The sequence below is a fragment of the Lampris incognitus genome, chromosome 8 (genome assembly GCF_029633865.1).
Source record: "Lampris incognitus isolate fLamInc1 chromosome 8, fLamInc1.hap2, whole genome shotgun sequence".
Taxonomy (NCBI): Eukaryota; Metazoa; Chordata; class Actinopteri; order Lampriformes; family Lampridae; genus Lampris; species Lampris incognitus.
The window spans coordinates 19,804,074-19,821,789 of record NC_079218.1 but is presented as its reverse complement, the minus strand read 5'-3'; the positions used below and the strand labels follow the sequence as shown (position 1 = coordinate 19,821,789).

The window sequence follows — 17,716 nt, the reverse complement described above, 5'->3', positions numbered from 1 at the left end:
AAGAGTTGTGACTTTTGAAAACAGTTTGAGTCGCAGATGACTATGCAATAACATTAACGTCCCTCAAAATCCTGTAGGATGTGGGGAGATGGTACATATCTGAATATGCATTGTCTTTCTTTTTGCATGTAGGACACCAAATATGAAATACATAAATCATGGGAAATTGAAAAAGGATCACCGAGTACTTAAGTAAAAAGAAGAGTAGATGGAAATGCAAATACGTTGGCGGAGAGCGTGTTGTTCTAAAACCTGTTAACGAGCGCCTAATTATAAATAATGTGTCTGCATTACCATAAAATCCCGTTATGCGGCGATAGGACGAGGCTGAGCCCTGACTTGTTTTTCGACATCTATGGGGCATGTGCAGCACTCGTACTTAAATATTGTTTCATGTCACTATTGTGCTACAGCCTAGGCTTCAGTCAGTAGGACTTTCTGATGCTGTGACTCGTAAGAGAACAGACTGAAGGGGAGCATATGTCGCTGTTTGATTAGGTTTCAGATGGACGGAGGTGAAATTAGCACAACCGTTTGCTCCCTAGTCTCTCCCGGGGTGCTATGAAATGACCCTTGCTGTGAATCGAATGTTATGGCTCCAACAACTGTGTCTGTTTTATTCTTGTGCCACACATCTGAATAATAAAACCCAAATCCACCGTGTGCCCCACCCGCCACCCAAATATATACAGTACGCTCCACCCTCTACTCAATATTTATAGCTCGGCCTTTAAATTGGTGAACCTGATCTTGTGGTGTGGGTGCCTTTCCTGCCGCGTGTCCAGACTGGGTAGTGTGTGTGAGTGCCTGCTGTCTCACTATTTACTGTCTAAGTAGCCGGTTTCACAGCCCTGAACTGCTGAGATAGTGTCACCATGTCGAAACCGATGTCAGACCAGGAAAGGAGGAAACAGATTTCCGTGCGAGGCCTTGCCGGTGTTGAGAACGTTGCCGATTTGAAGGTTAATTTCAACAGGCATCTCCACTTTACACTGGTCAAGGACAGAAATGTGGCATCGAAAAGGGATTACTACTTTGCTCTCGCCCACACCGTGCGTGACCATTTGATCGGCAGGTGGATCAGAACCCAGCAGCACTACTATGAGAAAGATCCCAAAGTAAGTTATGGTCCAAGCTGCATCAACTGCATATCCACATAAAAACACAGATATAAAAGAGTCAAATTATCACCAAGTGAGATTTGATTGAGTGATTTTTATATACAGTTTTCGTATCTGGTGAAGAGGTTTTGGAAGTAATATATGTTATATATCTTGTCTGATATTTGAATTATGATGGTGGTTATTGAAGTGCTTATCGTTGCTTTTTTTCATAACAGGAAGGAAGCATTCATTTATCTTGGATGTAAGAAAGAGTTTCCCCCTTTCAGGGCGCTAAAGGTCCTGATAGGAACATTAATCAACACTACTGCAAATGAGTACTTCAAATTGTGCACCTCTGGCCTTAATAACCCCCCGCCCCCCCTTCTCAAGTTCTGTGTAATAACTCGAGACTTGATGGAATGACTCAGTGGTTTTTGCAAGTTTTACGATACTTAAACAGATATATTTTTGCTGCACAATAATACTCATGTGAAAAAATAGGGTTTATATTCGTCCCCTTCAGTTTCAATTCGGGGGAATTTCCCCTGGCTACCTCGAGACAACTTTGTTGAGTGTTCAAACTGTAGTCATGTCATGAAATTTAAACTTTTCAAGAACTGCCTATGACTTTAGCGGTATGCAGACGTGCACATATTGTAATGAAACATGAAACCCCTCTATGACCTTCTATCCTGAACCTGCCCTAAACGTCAAGTGCATTGCGTGTTATTTAGGTCATGCGAGCAGATGAGGAATCGCACAAGACAAAAAAACCTCTGCGAAAATCCAGCTTCTGAATGCCACCAGCGTAGGTGCCATTCAGTTCATTCAGACCTCTGCTGAAGTGTTCTTCTAACTCGGGCACACAACGAAGCCGAAAGCTGCAACCGCATTAATGTTTCAAATGGTCGCATGAAGAATTGTGTGATGGCACAAACACAAAAAAGGATCAGTTAACAGAATGAAATCTGGCACAAATCTTAATTAGTTTGGCGAAAAATCGGACTGTTATTGTAGTAAGTTGAACGTGATAGTTTTGCCAGCTTTTGGTCAATGCACGTGTTGGTTTAATCCGCAGAAATTGAATCACAGCTCCATAATGCTCAGCTCAAACACAAAACACATATATGTCCTCATCTGGAAGCCGCTAACCTTGCACGTTAATTAAGTTAAGTTTCAGAGTGTCTATGGCCAAAGGCTGGTGAGTTTCATCCGCTATGTCACTCACCAGCTGACCTTCTAACTGTATCACTTTATTGGTGTACCAGACTGAAAGGTCATAGGTAATTCCCTCAAAGGTCAAAACGGAAACCCGAATGAGCATAGAGAGCAAGGGACAGCTTATAAATTTCAAAACACCGTGTTTTACCCTTTAAAAATTACTTCATCACATTGTTTCTATTCAGCCATAAAGATGGGAATTGATCGAGATCATGAAGGTGTCATGATTACGCAGCGTTGCGTTTCCGTCACACAGCGGTGGAAGTTAGCATGTATAGCATTTGGTCTCAAAAGGTGCTTTTAGCCGGCACTTTCACCGCTCTGGCTCTGTTCATTTTTAATTAATATTTTGTGGCCCCAATCTTGCAATTTTCTCCTTTGCTTTCGAACCTACACTCCACAATTAGTGGGTATCATGCTCACGCTGACCTTTACAGCGACCTCTGCAGGAGCTATTTTTGCCCGGGCCAAAATGTTGCGGTTATGTAATACGCCAAGCTAGCCATCTATCAGTCTCTCCTCTCTTCTCCCTTCCTCAGCCTCCTGGAAGTGTGTCCAACCCCTGTGGCAAAGGAGGGGGAGGGAGAAAAAAAAGCAAAAACTAAATGGCAAAGGCAAAATCCAGACTCAGCTGTCCCATGTCTATATAATACCAACCTAAAGATAAACCATTAAAGCCTAAAGATCTTCTCAATAGGTTGAAGCTAAAGTTGTCATGACATGTAAGGAGTTGGATGTCAAAACTTTTGCAGCCCTGTCTCTCATCAAGACACAAAATTATCTCCTTTGCATCATTGTTCATAATGCCATTTTTTGCAGTAGTTTGCAGGTTATCAACGGCATTAGATTTATGTTGATATGCTCATCATTGTGTCCCCCCCCCCTTTGTAGCGTGTGTACTACATCTCCCTGGAGTTCTACATGGGCCGTACCCTGCAGAACACCATGGTGAACCTTGCATTGGAGAACGCCTGTGATGAAGCCACATACCAGGTCAGGCTGGCAATGACACACTGTCTGCGGTGCCATCGCAATTAACACCATTGCCATGACATCTGGCCTGTTGATTATTTCTGGACAATGATGCTGAAATGGTTGCCCATTCCCCAGCAATGCTGTGCCTTTCTATTCCTCTGAACTGTGAACTGATAAGGAAAATTTACTGTAGGGCTTTCAGAAAGGACAGCTTTTTTTTAACAATTTCATTAATATTCTAGTGTTATGCTCTGCTGTTTCATGCTGTGTTGTGTTGCTTTGTATTATATTGTGTTGTGTTTTATCATGCTGTATTTGATTGGATTATCTTGCATTAGTGTTATATTTCATTGTGTTGCCTTGGGTTGTCATGCTTCATTGTATTGTTGTGTTGTGTTGCATCATATTTCAATGTGTTGCATTCAATTGTGCTGTATTTCATTGTGTTGCGTTATATTGTGATGTTGTTTTTCATTGTATTGTTGTGTTGTACTCCATTACATTGTTGCGTTGCATTGTGCTTTATTTGTTTTGTTTTATTTGTTTTGTTTACATTGCATTGCATTGTGTTGTATTTTATTGTGTTGCATTATATTCTACTGTGTTGTGTTGTGTTACAGCTTGGTCTGGATATGGAGGAACTAGAGGATATTGAGGAAGATGCTGGTCTGGGCAATGGTGGTCTCGGCCGTCTTGCTGGTAGGCAGTTTTCCCTCTTTTTTTAACCAATGAGTCAGAAGGACTCCTGCATCTCTCTTGAATGAATGGCTTTTTCAGATGGCAGCTGAGCTTGTCTGTCTTTATGTCTTACTTTCAACTCTTTCGCTCCCTGTTCCTCAGCCTGTTTCCTCGACTCCATGGCTTCACTGGGTCTGGCCGCCTACGGTTATGGTATTCGCTATGAGTTTGGTATCTTCAACCAAAAGATTCTCAACGGCTGGCAGGTAAGAAATTCTTAACCTGTGTGGCTCAATACTCCCTTCATATTTTTTAAACATGTTTCTTACATTTCCTAAAAAAACAAAGTATAGTTGTTGTTTTTCCCCCACAGTGAACATGATCAGCAACTTGTATCTAGGTTATGCACCAAATATTTTGGCAACACCTTGACTTGCCTTGATCTTAAGAAAGAAAATTCCCCATCATTATGTATCCATGACTCAACCAGTGCCGATGTTTTGCTGCATCAATGCCATTCAGGTTGAAGAGGCCGATGACTGGCTGCGATATGGCAACCCCTGGGAGAAAGCCCGCCCCGAGTACATGCGTCCAGTGCACTTTTACGGCAGAACCGAGCACCACCCCGGTGGTGTGAAATGGGTTGACACTCAGGTGAAGATACAATTTCAATACATTGGCATTGAAATTAGTGACAATTCACTGATTAAGCGTCTCTCTTTTAATATTTCTGTATATTCAGTTGTGCATAAGTGAAATAGTTTGGTTTGTCCCCCGTCCCCCCCGTCCCCCCCACAGTATTGAAGAGCTATAAGTTCTCTCGGCTTGTTCTTTTGACAGGTAGTGTTGGCTCTGCCATACGACACCCCCATCCCTGGCTACAGAAATAACGTTGTCAACACCATGAGGCTGTGGTCCGCCAAGGCCCCCTGCGATTTCAACCTGAAAGACTGTATGTGATTGGCAGAGCACAAAACGTTTTACGTGTCGTATCGTTCGAGGTGCTTGAAATAGCGTTGCTGAGGTATATTTCATTTCCCCTTACAGTCAACATCGGTGGCTACATTCAAGCTGTGTTGGACAGAAACTTGGCTGAGAACATCTCCCGTGTGCTGTATCCCAACGACAATGTAAGAGGCCACGTCTACATCGCCCACTAGTTCACTAAGACACCTTTAGTAATTAGGGTAACTGCAAATATCTTATAAAAGATGAAGGCGAACGCGAACATGACAAATGACTGTGGATGTGTCAGCGAGGAGTGAAATCGCCATTGCAGAAACACACAGTTACCTCAACTCTACAACGTGGCGACCATTTGGCTTTAATCTAGCCTTGCTCACCGTCTCAGAAACAGCACTGTGTCAAATGGTGGACCCTAAAAAAGAAGAACCAAACTATGAGCTACGGCTGGTGTATGGCCTAGGTATTCAGCCTCATGATATTAATACCAAGGCAGCTTTCTTATCTTAGCCACCACATGAGAGGGATTTCCATAATTCAGGCCGCCACCGCCGCCGCCGCCGGTGTCCTTCTCCTTCTATAGCCAGCGCTGCTACCGCCTGCTCCGCGGCGAACACCGGAGCTATCGTTTAGATCTGCTAAAAACCCCGACCATCAATCCCGGACTCAGATCGGTGCTATTTTGAGGAGTGGGATTAAGGAAATGACCCACTAATTTGAGAATTAACACAAGTGAATTATGGTAATAGTCCCATTCCTCCGCTGTGCAAGTGGGGAGCGGGCGCCGACGGACTCCCGAGAAGACCTGCAGGTCAAGGTTAGAACGGACCCAGATAGAACGGCGCGTGAAAGCTTCAGAGCGCCAACCAATCAGAATCTTGTCAACAGCTTTTATTTGAAAATCAAAAACAGGAATATCACAGTAAGACTAGAACAGTGATCATCAATAATCCATTAAGCATGAATAATCCAAACACAACAAGAACTGTGGTTCTTTTCTGCCATATGAAATATGCAGTATTTTCATAATATCGCTCCTTTCAAGCAATATGCCGAGTCATACCCAGACAATGGCAGTTGGTGAGGTTATTCTCTCAGCGCTCTCTCTCCCAAAACCACCCATGTTATGGTTCCGTATTTAGGAATCAGGAATCAGGAAGGCTTTACATTTACTCAAGGAAATCTCAGTCGGTAAACAAACCATTGCTTTCTGCTGACATCAGTGGCTCCGTGATCATTCTGATAACTCTGGTATTTTTAAGAATGCAAGTAGACAGAGGTTTACAAGTCTGCTTCCTTGCCATGTTACAGTAACGTCCTGTTAGTGGAGATTTACACAATATGCAAATCCAAAGGGCGTCCGGGTAGCGTAGCGGTCTATTCCGTTGCCTACCAACACAGTGATCACCGGTTCAAATCCCCGCGTTACTTTCTGCTTGGTGGGAAGACGGATGTGGGTATGTGTCCTGATCGCTGCACTAGCGCCTCCTCTGGTCGCTCGGTCGGTCGGGGCGTCTGTTCGGGGGGAAGTGGGGGGAATAGCGTGATCCTCCCACGCGCTACGTCCCCCTGGCGAAACTCCTCACCGTCAGGTGAAAAGAAGCGGCTGGCGACTCCACATGTATCGGAGGAGGCATGTGGTAGTCTGCAGCCCTCCCCGGATTGGCAGAGGGGGTGGAGCAACGGCCGGGACGGCTCGGAAGAGTGGGGTAAATGGCTGGATACAATTAGGGAGAAAAAGTGGGGGAGGGGAAGCCACACCAAAAAAAAAAAAAACAAAACCTTTTATCACACACTTGGTTAGTATTTATTTCACTGAGCTGAAGAATTTCATTATTTCATGACAAAATACACGCAGCTCGGCTCATAACCGGAATCGAAGTCTATGACCAAAGAAATAAGAAAAACAAACAAACAAACACGCATTCTTGGCCGCATGCAGAGCAGACAGACAAATGCTTGTCTTTATCTCCAGTTCTTTGAGGGTAAGGAGCTGCGTCTGAAGCAGGAGTACTTTGTGGTGTCTGCCACACTCCAAGACATCGTCCGTCGTTTCAAAGTCTCCAAGTTTGGCTCCAGGGACGTTGTTCGCACAGACTTCAGCAAACTGCCTGACAAGGTGAGGAGAAACCAGAGAGCGAAAATAAATAAATAAATAAATTATCTGATTGTTCTTTCTGTCTCTCAGTTCAACTGTTTGTTAAGAGAGGTGTCCTTGTTTATTTTTTTTACCTGCGCCTGCCAGTTGCACGGATGTTGATTGTATGTTGTCATCAGTAGGAAATGCATGTGTCAGAGAACTGTCTTATAAGCCATATGCCATTTTGGAATCGCCATTTTCACAGTCCAGGAAATCTCTCGCACATGCAGGTTGCCATCCAGCTGAATGACACTCACCCTGCCATGGCCATCCCTGAGCTGATGAGGGTGCTCGTTGATGAGGAGAGACTTAACTGGGAAAACGTAAGAAACAATAACACTGATATGACAACCGTCTTTCTTTTTACCCTTTTCGACTTGTTCCTCAATTGTAATATTGTTAATTCTTTGGCGTTTTAAAGACCGCACCTTAGTGTAATTTGTTCATGCGAGTTGATCTACCACCGAGTCAAAGTAAAAGAGTGTTGCATATCACAGTACATTTCCCTACTTTTCTTCTGTTGGTGTTAGTAGGGATATTGCATTTGTCTTTGTAATCCCTACTTACTTCCCTTTGTGCGTTGGTGACCAGGCCTGGGACATCTGTGTGCGTACCTGTGCTTACACCAACCACACAGTTCTTCCCGAGGCCCTGGAGCGCTGGCCCATTGACCTTTTCGCTCATCTGCTGCCCCGTCACCTGGAAATTATCTATGAGATCAACAGACGTCACATGGAGGTTAGTAGTGCACACTGCAACGCATTCTGAAAACCATGGGACTCTTTGTGTGCACCAAGCTGTAACAGCAGAACACTTAGTAATAGAGTTATGATAGAGGTAATAGAGTTATAGAGGGACCTCTTGGGGTCCCCTGCACTTCTATGTGCCTGGCTGGACCAAAACAGGCCTTAAACTAACAGGGGGAAAGGTAGTTGCATAATTTTCATGTTGGTGTGGTCAACTGACAGATGCCAGGTCTAGATGATTACAACATGAATGGTGGTGTTTTTTCTATTTTTTGGTAAAACTGAAAAGAAGAGTTGTGCAAGCATTTTAGAAATAAGAATATCATCCAAAGTTAATATGTCTATCAAAGAAAAAAAAAAGATTGCAAGATTGTTTTCCAGGCTTGCCTGATTTTGAATATTGATATCGTTGTACCTTTATGTCTGCGAACATGTAAAGGAGCACCACTGGGAGCAGAGCCCACTGCCTAAGCCGTGTTTGGCACTTTAATACCACCGATTTGTTTTGTACACAAAGGGATTTTAATTGGCTTTTTACATTTTACTGCAGCATCAGGGTGCAGTGGTGAAACAGAACAAGTCAACATACCCATTAACACCCTGTTTACCATCTAAGCCGGCAAGGAGCAATATTTCTGATCGGGGGTGTGGATGTGGGCTGCCGGGTCTGCTAGGTCTGCACAATATTCAAATGAATTTGCTCGCTTTACTGACAATATTATGAAGTTTTAGACTTCGCAAGATGGGGCCGACTGGCTGAGGTGGGCTCTGACTGACTCCTCTGTAATAGCGTAACATTACATTTTAACAAAAAATCAGAAATTTGTGTACAGCAGGTGTGTAAAAATATGAGTTTATTTGAAAAGTTTACACATTATGGACAAACACCAGTAACCACAAGTCATCTCATGGGTTATGATTCCTGTTTATTCTTCCTCCATTTGTGTGTTCTTTGCTATTATCTGTGGAGGAGACACCAGTTGAATAGTTGCGCACTGATGCATGGGAAGTTATTCAAGGTGAAAGGTTACAAATGTCATATTTTTGGCACAGCCAGATTTTTTTTTATTTTTTTAAAACGAATTGTAAAACTACATAAATGTTACACTATGGTGCTCATACTATATTATACAGTATACAGTACAAAAGGGGTATTCTGAACGAATTCCCACTGAATGATGATATGCAAAACATAATCAGTGAGTTCATTTTTGGTTCATCTTCTCTGTCATTGTCCAGGCTGTCTCTAAGAAGTATCCTGGTGACTTTGACCGCATGCGCCGCATGTCCCTCATTGAGGAAGGTGGACAGAAGAGGGTCAACATGGCCCATTTGTGCATTGTGGGCTCCCATGCTGTCAATGGCGTGGCCCAGATTCACTCTGACATCCTCAAAGCGACAATGTTTGTCCCTCTAATAACACGCACTTCCCTTTGACACTATATATCTCTATATCATAGTTTGATCAAATGCATGCATGCATATATAATTATAAGTTATTAAATATTGTTATTCTTTATCATTAGTTTAGTGTTACCATTGGTTATTTCACAACTACCGTCCCTCTATTTTCATAGGGACTGGTTGTTTTCTGCTTCTAATGATATCTGTGTTACTGTACCCTGACTGCAGCTTCAAGGACTTCTATGAAATGGAGCCTCACAAGTTCCAGAACAAAACCAATGGCATCACTCCCCGCCGCTGGCTAGTTATGTGCAACCCTGGACTGGCTGAAGTCCTTGCTGAGGTGAGCAGGGTTGTGTATATACACACACCTATACACACAAACAGACATACACAAAACAGCAATCACGGTGTCCGGGTAGCGTAACGGTCTATTCCATTACCTACCAACACGAGGATCAGCGGTTCGAATCCCTGTGTTACCTCCAGTTTGGTCTGGCATCCCTACAGACACAATTGGCCGTGTCTGTGGGTGGGAAGCCGGACGTGGGTTTGTGTCTTGGTTGATGCACTAGCACCTCCTCTGGTCTGTCGAGGCGCCTGTTCAGGAGGGGGAACTGGGGGGAATAGCATGATCCCCCCATGTGCTACATCCCTCTGGCAAAACTCCTCACTGTCAGGTGAAAAGAAGCAGCTGGCGACTCCATATGTATCGGAGGAGGCGTATGGTAGTCTGCAGCCCTCCCCAGATCGGCAGAGGGGGTGGATTAGAGATCGGGATGGCTCAGAAGAGTGGTGTAATCAGCTGGATACAATTGGGGAGAAAAAAAAGGGGGGGGGGAATCCAAAACAAAAAAAACAACAATCACGTAAACTCTACTCACCTTAGAGAATGGTAACTTTGTCAATGGTAACACACATCGCCATCCCCAGGAACCAAATACTCTATGTTAATTTCATTCTTTGGCCCTTTTTGCTTAAAAGAGAATTGGAGAGAACTACATCCGGGACCTTGATCAGCTGAAGGGTCTGGTGAAGTACATCAACGACGAGAATTTCATCCGTGACATCGCCAAAGTCAAGCAGGTAAACTTAGAAACTAAACTAGAAAGCCTGCATCACCGGAATGGACGCTGCTGTACTTTGCATCATATATGCACCATAGCTTGTATCACCATAGCTTGTACCACCATAGCTTGTACCACCATAGCTTGTATCAGCATAGCTTGTATCATAGCTTGTATCACCATAGCTTGTACCACCATAGCTTGTATCACCATAGCTTGTATCAGCATAGCTTGTATCACCATAGCTTTTACAATGACTTTGATATAGAGAATGATCTGTCATGCTAAGGCCCCCCGCCACATTCTGTGACTGACCCTTTTCTTCCGCTGTGGTCGGGGAGATGCTTCCAGCCTTTCAAAGCCTCCACTAATCGCCTCTGTAGCTGTCCGTGACCCTAAGCAAATTTATTTGACGGCCTACTGCTTTGTATCTCAATGCACCTGGTGATTTCAATTCTCCAGGCGGCACAGTTTCATTGCGCACGTTTCTGATTTGAACGTGTTGTTTTCAACCTCGTCGGTTTCTTGTAGCATGGCACCCCCCGCCCCCCCCGCCCGCTGAACTTTTAATCTCTGCCTGACACATCCGCTGTGTTCAGTCTGTTAATAAGCTTTATCTTTTACCGATATAGGAGAACAAGTTGAAGTTTGCCGTGCATCTGGAGGAGCACTACAAGGTGAAGATCAACCCGAACTCCATGTTTGACATTCAGGTCAAAAGAATCCATGAGTACAAGAGACAGCTGCTCAACTGTCTGCACATTATCACCTACTACAACCGTAAGTATGAGCCACACAAGTTTAAAACGCTTCATACACTGCATTGAATTATGATGTACATAAGCTTCACCAACTACAGAGGTTCATTATTATTGTTAGTAGTGGTAATAGTGTTGTTGTTGATGTTTTGTTTTGTTTTTTTTTTGTTATTTCCGCCACATGGGAAAAGCTAAATTTTCAAGTCTATAAGGTGTCCAATTTCTAAACCACTAACAGAAAGCGTTTAAACATCCTCAAGGCTGTCAAACATTTATACAGTAGATTTACATGTCTGTCCCCATACATGTTATACATGACTTAGTCCTGTGATGTCTTTTGGTATCTCTTCCCAGGCATCAAGAAGGAACCCAACAAGCAGTGGACTCCAAGGACTATCATGATCGGAGGAAAGGTCTGTTGTTCTAATCTCTACATCTAACTGAGTTGTATAGATAAAAAATACTCTTTTTTTCAGTCTTACATTCCTTCCTGCTTAAATTCATAGATCACAACCCTGTTAAATTTGTGCCTTCTGGGACGTCCAGGTAGCATAGAGGTCTATTCCGTTGTCTACCAACAAGGGGATCTCTGGTTCGAATCCCCATGTTATCTCCAGCTTGGCCGGGCGTCCCTACAGACACAATTGGCCGTGTCTGCGGGTGGGAAGCCGGATGTATCCTGGTTGCTGCACTAGCGCCTCCTCTGGTCGGTCGGGGTGCCTATTCAGGGGGAGGGGGAACTGGAGGGAATAGCGTGACCCTCCCATGCGCTACGTCCCCCTGGTGAAACTCCTCACTGTCAGGTGAAAAGAAGCAGCTGGCAACTCCACATGTATCGAAGGAGGCATGTGGTAGTCTGCAGCCCTCCCCGGATCAGCAGAGGGGGTGGAGCAGCGACCGGGACAGCTCGGAAGAGTGGGGTAATTGGCCGGATACAATTAGGGAGGAAAAGGGGAAAGGGGAAAATCCCCCCCCCCAAAAAAGACAATTACAACTTGTGCCTTCTTCCTCTTGCAGGCGGCCCCTGGCTACCACACTGCCAAGATGATCATTCGTCTGATCACAGCTATTGGGGAGGTGGTCAACAATGACCCTGTGGTTGGGGACCGTCTCAAAGTCATCTTCCTGGAGAACTACAGAGTCACACTGGCTGAGAAAGGTGATTGACCTCTCACATCTTCTCTGCTCATCCCCTTCTCTGTCTGCCTGTGCTTATTCATCCCTCCCACGTCCCCTCCTTCTCCCTGTCTATCTGTCTGCTCTCATGCTCATCCCCTCCTCTGCAGATGGCAAAGATTATCCTTATGCAAGTTTAGGAAATTCTAATGTCTATAATGAGGCAATTTATGGTGCGGCACAAAACACACACGCACGCACACATGCGCACACGCGCGCGCGCACGCGCACGCACACACACACACACACACACACACACACACACACACACACACACACAACATAGAGTTATGAAAGCAATTCTTCATTTCAGCAACCCTCCCCTGTTGGTCCTCTTCCAGCCATCCCGGCAGCTGACCTGTCTGAACAGATCTCTACAGCAGGCACAGAGGCCTCTGGCACAGGCAACATGAAGTTCATGTTGAACGGGGCCCTAACCATCGGCACCATGGACGGAGCCAACGTTGAAATGGCTGAAGAGGCTGGCGAGGAGAACTTCTTCATCTTTGGCATGAGGGTGGATGATGTCGATGAGCTTGACAGGAGGGGGTAAGTATCGAAAGCGTACACATAAAGTCAAGGGAGCCGAAGTAGTACATTTGCAGTTGCTCTGTGTGATAATAATGTCACCCACCCAGCCAAGTAGCAGTCTAGATGGGGACAATAGATATTCCCTCTTGTAACAGGAGTTCATTTCCGTACTGAAGGCTTACAAGACCTGAGTTACCGCAGCAGTCCATTACATACAAAGACATGCAAAATTTGGATAAATAGCATTTGAATCCTTATAGCTGATACTTTGTCATTGCTATTCGGGTATAATGTGGTTACAAAGCTGTAGGACTGAAGGAAAACATATATCTAATATAGCCCCAAGCTGCCCTGTTGAATCAGAGAAAGTAGGCCCAAAACACGTGTCGGAAAGTGACCTCATGTGAGACCTACCTCGGGCTTAGGCCTTTGACAAAAAAAAAATGCCTATAGGGCTGATAAAGTCTCCTTGAGACATAGTCATTGGTTATTTTTGCTCTTACAGAAGTCACTTCACTGAGAAACCCTTTCACTACGTGGGAGGGACCAAGTGACATTTCCTGTACTTTCTCTTCCTCAGGGGACAGTGATTTCGATTTACAACCAAAGACTGTATGATTGGTACATAAGTATCATGTTTACAATCACACCGTATTCCTGTCAGATGGAGCCAGACGGGCTCTTACATCACAGCATATATCCTTTTAGGCAGGATACCATCACACCGGATGCTGTTAGGTCTAATGAGTAGAATTGTACATATCAGAGGAAGGCTATGTGGAGAAACAAACAAAACAAGACGTTAATATAAATAATGGCCACGATGAAATCATACTTCTAAAAGAATTGGCACATGCAGTATGTTTCCCAACAGCCCAAAACATGCTGTAGGGTTTGAAAATAACCTCTATAATCCAATGAGACAGGTGTTGCTTAGACAGCCATCTGCCTTTGGTTGAGTTTGTGAAATGCTGACTTGAAAGGAAATCCTGGGTTGATGCCATGTAAGTGAATAAATCACACACAGGGCACCAGGCATGTAGCCTCCTCTGCTCCACAGACATGAAAGGATGAGATAATCCAACTAAGTCAGAGGGCAAGATCTTACAGGTTCGACAAAAATATTAGGTCTATACGCCAGCAAATCTAAGAGACACATGGAGCAATCTTGGTATGGGTGGGGTGACAAGACCGCACCTACAGCTTGTAAGACATCATGACGAATCTGGTGGATCAGAGTTGGATGCTCGTAGCACTAGTGCCATGTCCTTTTAAGGATCAGGTCTTGACTGGTATGCAGCTGCATGTGAATACCCTGGAACAATCAACAGCTGAAAAGTACACATAGATCTAAAATAAAGGGAGGAGCTCAGAACTTGGCCTTGGAGGGTCTTACAAGGTGTGACGGAAAGGCTGTTCACCTGGCCTCATAGCTCTGGTCAAATCTCAGGGATAAAAGACAAGAACTCTGAACACTATTAATGACATTTGAAAGAAAACCTTTCGCCATCAGATTGTTTCACTCTGTTACCAAGGATTCCAGAGTTTCAACCTAAGATTTACTCAGGGTCGTGCTCATTAGTTCTTCATACAACAGGATGACCTGGGTCTCTATGGAACAGCAATAATGTTTGGGAACTATTGCTCATTTGGGCCAGCGCAGAACTGACGGGACCATTATCAATCTCTACTGACACTTTATCCAGGCTGATTAAGCTATGTTAATGACCATGTAAAGAACCCTGCTGATTAACGAGACGTCCTACATGGTCTCCAAGCTCCACATCATTGTCTTACAGAGAGAAAATACCAACTCTGATCCTAAGCAAAGAACAGTATATACCCCCCCCTTTTCTCCTCAATTGTACTTGGCCAATTACCCCACTCTTCCGAGCCATCCTGGTTGCTGCTCCACCCCCGCTGCCGATCCGGGGAGGGCTGCAGACTACCACATGCCTCCTCAGTTACATGTGGAGTCGCCAGCCGCTTCTTTTCACCTGACAGTGAGGAGTTCACCAGGGAAACGTAGCGTGTGGAAGGATCACGCTATTTTCCCCAGTTCCCCCTCCCCCTGAACAGGTGCCCCGACTGACCAGAGGCGCTAGTGTAGCGACCAGGACACATACCCACATCCGGCTTCCCACCCGCAGACACAGTCAGTTGTGTCTGTAGGGATGCCCGACCAAGCCGGAGGTAACATGGAGATTCGAACCGACGATCCCCGTGTCGGTAGGCAACGGGAATAGACCACTATGCCACCCGGATGTGACAATATATCCTTTTGATGAAACCAGACAGAATCTGGCTTTCCAAATTTCTCCCATTGCTTATTGTGCATTGTTTTTAAGAGTACCCTATTAGCTGCACCCTTGGTGAATAGCTAGTCTTCCTTGACTTGTTTTTTTTTTCCTTTCTGAGACCACCCATGGTTGTAGTCTACATTTACCCGATAGTTGAATGCGTTTAGAATGGAGATCTGAATACATGCAAACCATCACTGGGTTAGCGGCCTTATGTGACAGTAGGTACCTGCTGATTCAAGTCAGGAGGGTACACATCGGAGAATGAAGAGGGATTGGGTGTGTTAAACCTTGTCTGTTTATTGTGCTGTATTTAGCTTGCTGACAGGTGGTCATGTGATGTTATCAGGTTTAACTGATCAAATATCAGAGATGGTAGGTCAGTGAAGATCTCTAAGTAATTCATTCAGTGAGGACAGTATAGAGCTGTGGATGCTAAGAGGTAACAGAAGTGACCTCCATTGGACTGAACCTGATAAGGTCATTCAGGCACTGGGGTCAAGAGAGCTGGGCCATTATACTCAGTAAGAGGATTGAGGCTTGGTGTGACCATGAGGAACCGGTTTAAAATTGTGTAAAGTGCTCATAAAATTGGCAAGACCTTCAAAACTGAAATCCTGGAAATAATCATTCTTTGATTAGTTTACCGACACCCATGGTGATACTGGTAATATTATTGGTGCTGAACCTCTCCACATTCAGAGAAATAAAGCATGCCATTTGAAATAAAGTCGTCAGTGTTGTTTGGCACTTTTCCCAGAGCTAAGAAAAAAAAAAGTTCAGCCTGCGTTTTAGCTGTGGATGTTATCATATATGTTGATAAAAGTCTTCTAAGAGTTTGTCTGATTGTTGTCCACAGCAACTTTGCTCCTTTGTCAAACCACTGCCTACCTTATTCTCCCACTTTTGGGTGCCATGGTGAAGACTTAATTTTTCCCTGCAAAGTAACAGTAACCAATAAAATGATCAACGACAAAAGTAGTCATGATTTGAATATGCATGGTTTAACTAATTAATTCATGGTTTAGATACGCCAATAATGTGCAGTTTCTAAAAGGACATTTGTTGGGATGTAATCATCCTGATTGTAGCTTTAAATCTGCCCTAATGAATAATGTTACTTCAATCAAAAGTGCAAAATTAAAACATTTATTTCTTTTTTGTGCCTAGATATAATGCTCACGACTATTACAACCGCCTGCCTGAACTGAAACAGGCAATGGACCAGATTGCCGGAGGGTTCTTTAGCCCAACTCAGCATGATCTGTTTAAGGAAATTGTGAACATGCTAATGTACCATGACAGGTAAAGGCAAACTGAGCACCAACAAACTAAGACAAGAAAAAATAAACACACAATGCATGCAAATATGCCTGTGTACACACACAGTCACACACAAATAAAAACAATGTTGCATGCATACACACAAACATATGTCTGCTGTAAATATCCCCATAAAAACAGAGAAAATATAGTTCGTATTTGCATGCACACAAGCATGCTCCATGAAGACCAACCCCCCCCCCACACACACACACACGCGCACACAGAATGTTAAAGAAAACGTCTTACTTCATCTCCAACATACCCTTTTCCAGTATCTTACCAACAGTATTTTTTGTACAGATTCAAAGTTTTTGCTGACTATGAAGACTACATAAAGTGCCAGGAGAAAGTCAATGCTCTGTACAAGGTAGGTCTAACAAGCTTTCTTGGCATGATTGAGATATAATAAAAAGGTCATTCTCATCCATGTGCAAAAAGAAAACTATTCCTTCAACTTTGTCCTGAATTGAACTAGCTTTATGATAATCTCACTCAGCCTATAATACGGACTGAGTCATGGGAAATATTATACTTTTGTCCTCTCATTTTATCGATAATTCTCCCATCTCCCATCAGAACCCCAGAGAATGGACCAAGAAGGTGATTTACAATATTGCCGGCAGTGGCAAGTTCTCCAGTGACCGCACCATTTCCCAATATGCTCGTGAAATCTGGGGCGTGGAGCCCAGCCTTGAGAAGATCCCTGCCCCAGACGAGAAGCCCTAGACGAGCAAAAGACAGTCCCTCAGTTTCACTCCACACACCCATGCAGCGAGAACATAGTACATGTAGATAGATGTGCTCATAGTAAGAATCCCCACATTTCCTCAGGCTTTCAAATATCTTTAGTGTCCTTGTGTTGTTTTATTCTGTACTACTCTGTTACTATTCTTTCATATTCACTCTAGGATAGGCCAGACTATCCCTCAGTACATAAACAATTGCCAAATTAAAGTGAGAACTGTTTTTTATAGGACTGCTCTTACCCAGTGCCAGAAAGGTAATAAAAGCCAATTTTGCTGCTGTGGAAGTGGATAGAGGAGCTGTGGGATGGGTTTTGTGAATTTAATGGTTATTTATTTTTTATCTGAGAAAATAAAATTTTATTTCCACTCAGCATCCTCTGGATAATTTCTTGTCTTAAATTCCCCCTCCCCCATGTAGATACTCCTACTACTTCTTAAAATCAGATAGTCTTTACCATCATGCTGACCCCCTTGTCCTTGACAGTATTATTTAATTGCTCACTTTAAAACTGCCTCTCAACAATGATCCTCCCTCAGTCCGCTATGGCAGTTTTTGCTATCCCTTCCTATCACACACCAATA

The 17,716-nt window shown here is 43.9% G+C and overlaps 1 protein-coding gene across 1 annotated transcript; it reads left to right on the top strand.

Annotated features, from left to right (window-relative positions):
- Positions 1 to 765: 765 nt before the first annotated feature.
- pygma (phosphorylase, glycogen, muscle A) lies at positions 766 to 17,509 on the top strand. The gene is made up of 20 exons (XM_056284185.1): positions 766 to 1,118; positions 3,216 to 3,317; positions 3,920 to 3,998; positions 4,140 to 4,243; positions 4,500 to 4,631; positions 4,818 to 4,929; positions 5,025 to 5,107; positions 6,916 to 7,059; positions 7,311 to 7,403; positions 7,672 to 7,818; positions 9,066 to 9,229; positions 9,459 to 9,573; positions 10,215 to 10,316; positions 10,930 to 11,077; positions 11,410 to 11,468; positions 12,073 to 12,214; positions 12,573 to 12,780; positions 16,233 to 16,367; positions 16,689 to 16,755; positions 16,965 to 17,509. Exons 1-20 carry the CDS (start codon positions 876 to 878, stop codon positions 17,112 to 17,114), a joined length of 2,529 nt encoding a protein of 842 aa, XP_056140160.1. The 5' UTR covers positions 766 to 875; the 3' UTR covers positions 17,115 to 17,509.
- Positions 17,510 to 17,716: the final 207 nt, after the last annotated feature.

What these genes read in the sequence shown, in the direction of transcription:
- pygma (XM_056284185.1), top strand. Translation starts at nt 876, where the DNA reads ATGTCGAAACCGATGTCAGACCAGGAAAGGAGGAAACAGATTTCCGTG. An exon ending in AGAGACTTAACTGGGAAAAC is followed by an intron (nt 7,404 to 7,671) that starts GTAAGAAACAAT and finishes GTTGGTGACCAG; the next exon opens with GCCTGGGACATCTGTGTGCG. An exon ending in GATGAGCTTGACAGGAGGGG is followed by an intron (nt 12,781 to 16,232) that starts GTAAGTATCGAA and finishes TTTTGTGCCTAG; the next exon opens with ATATAATGCTCACGACTATT.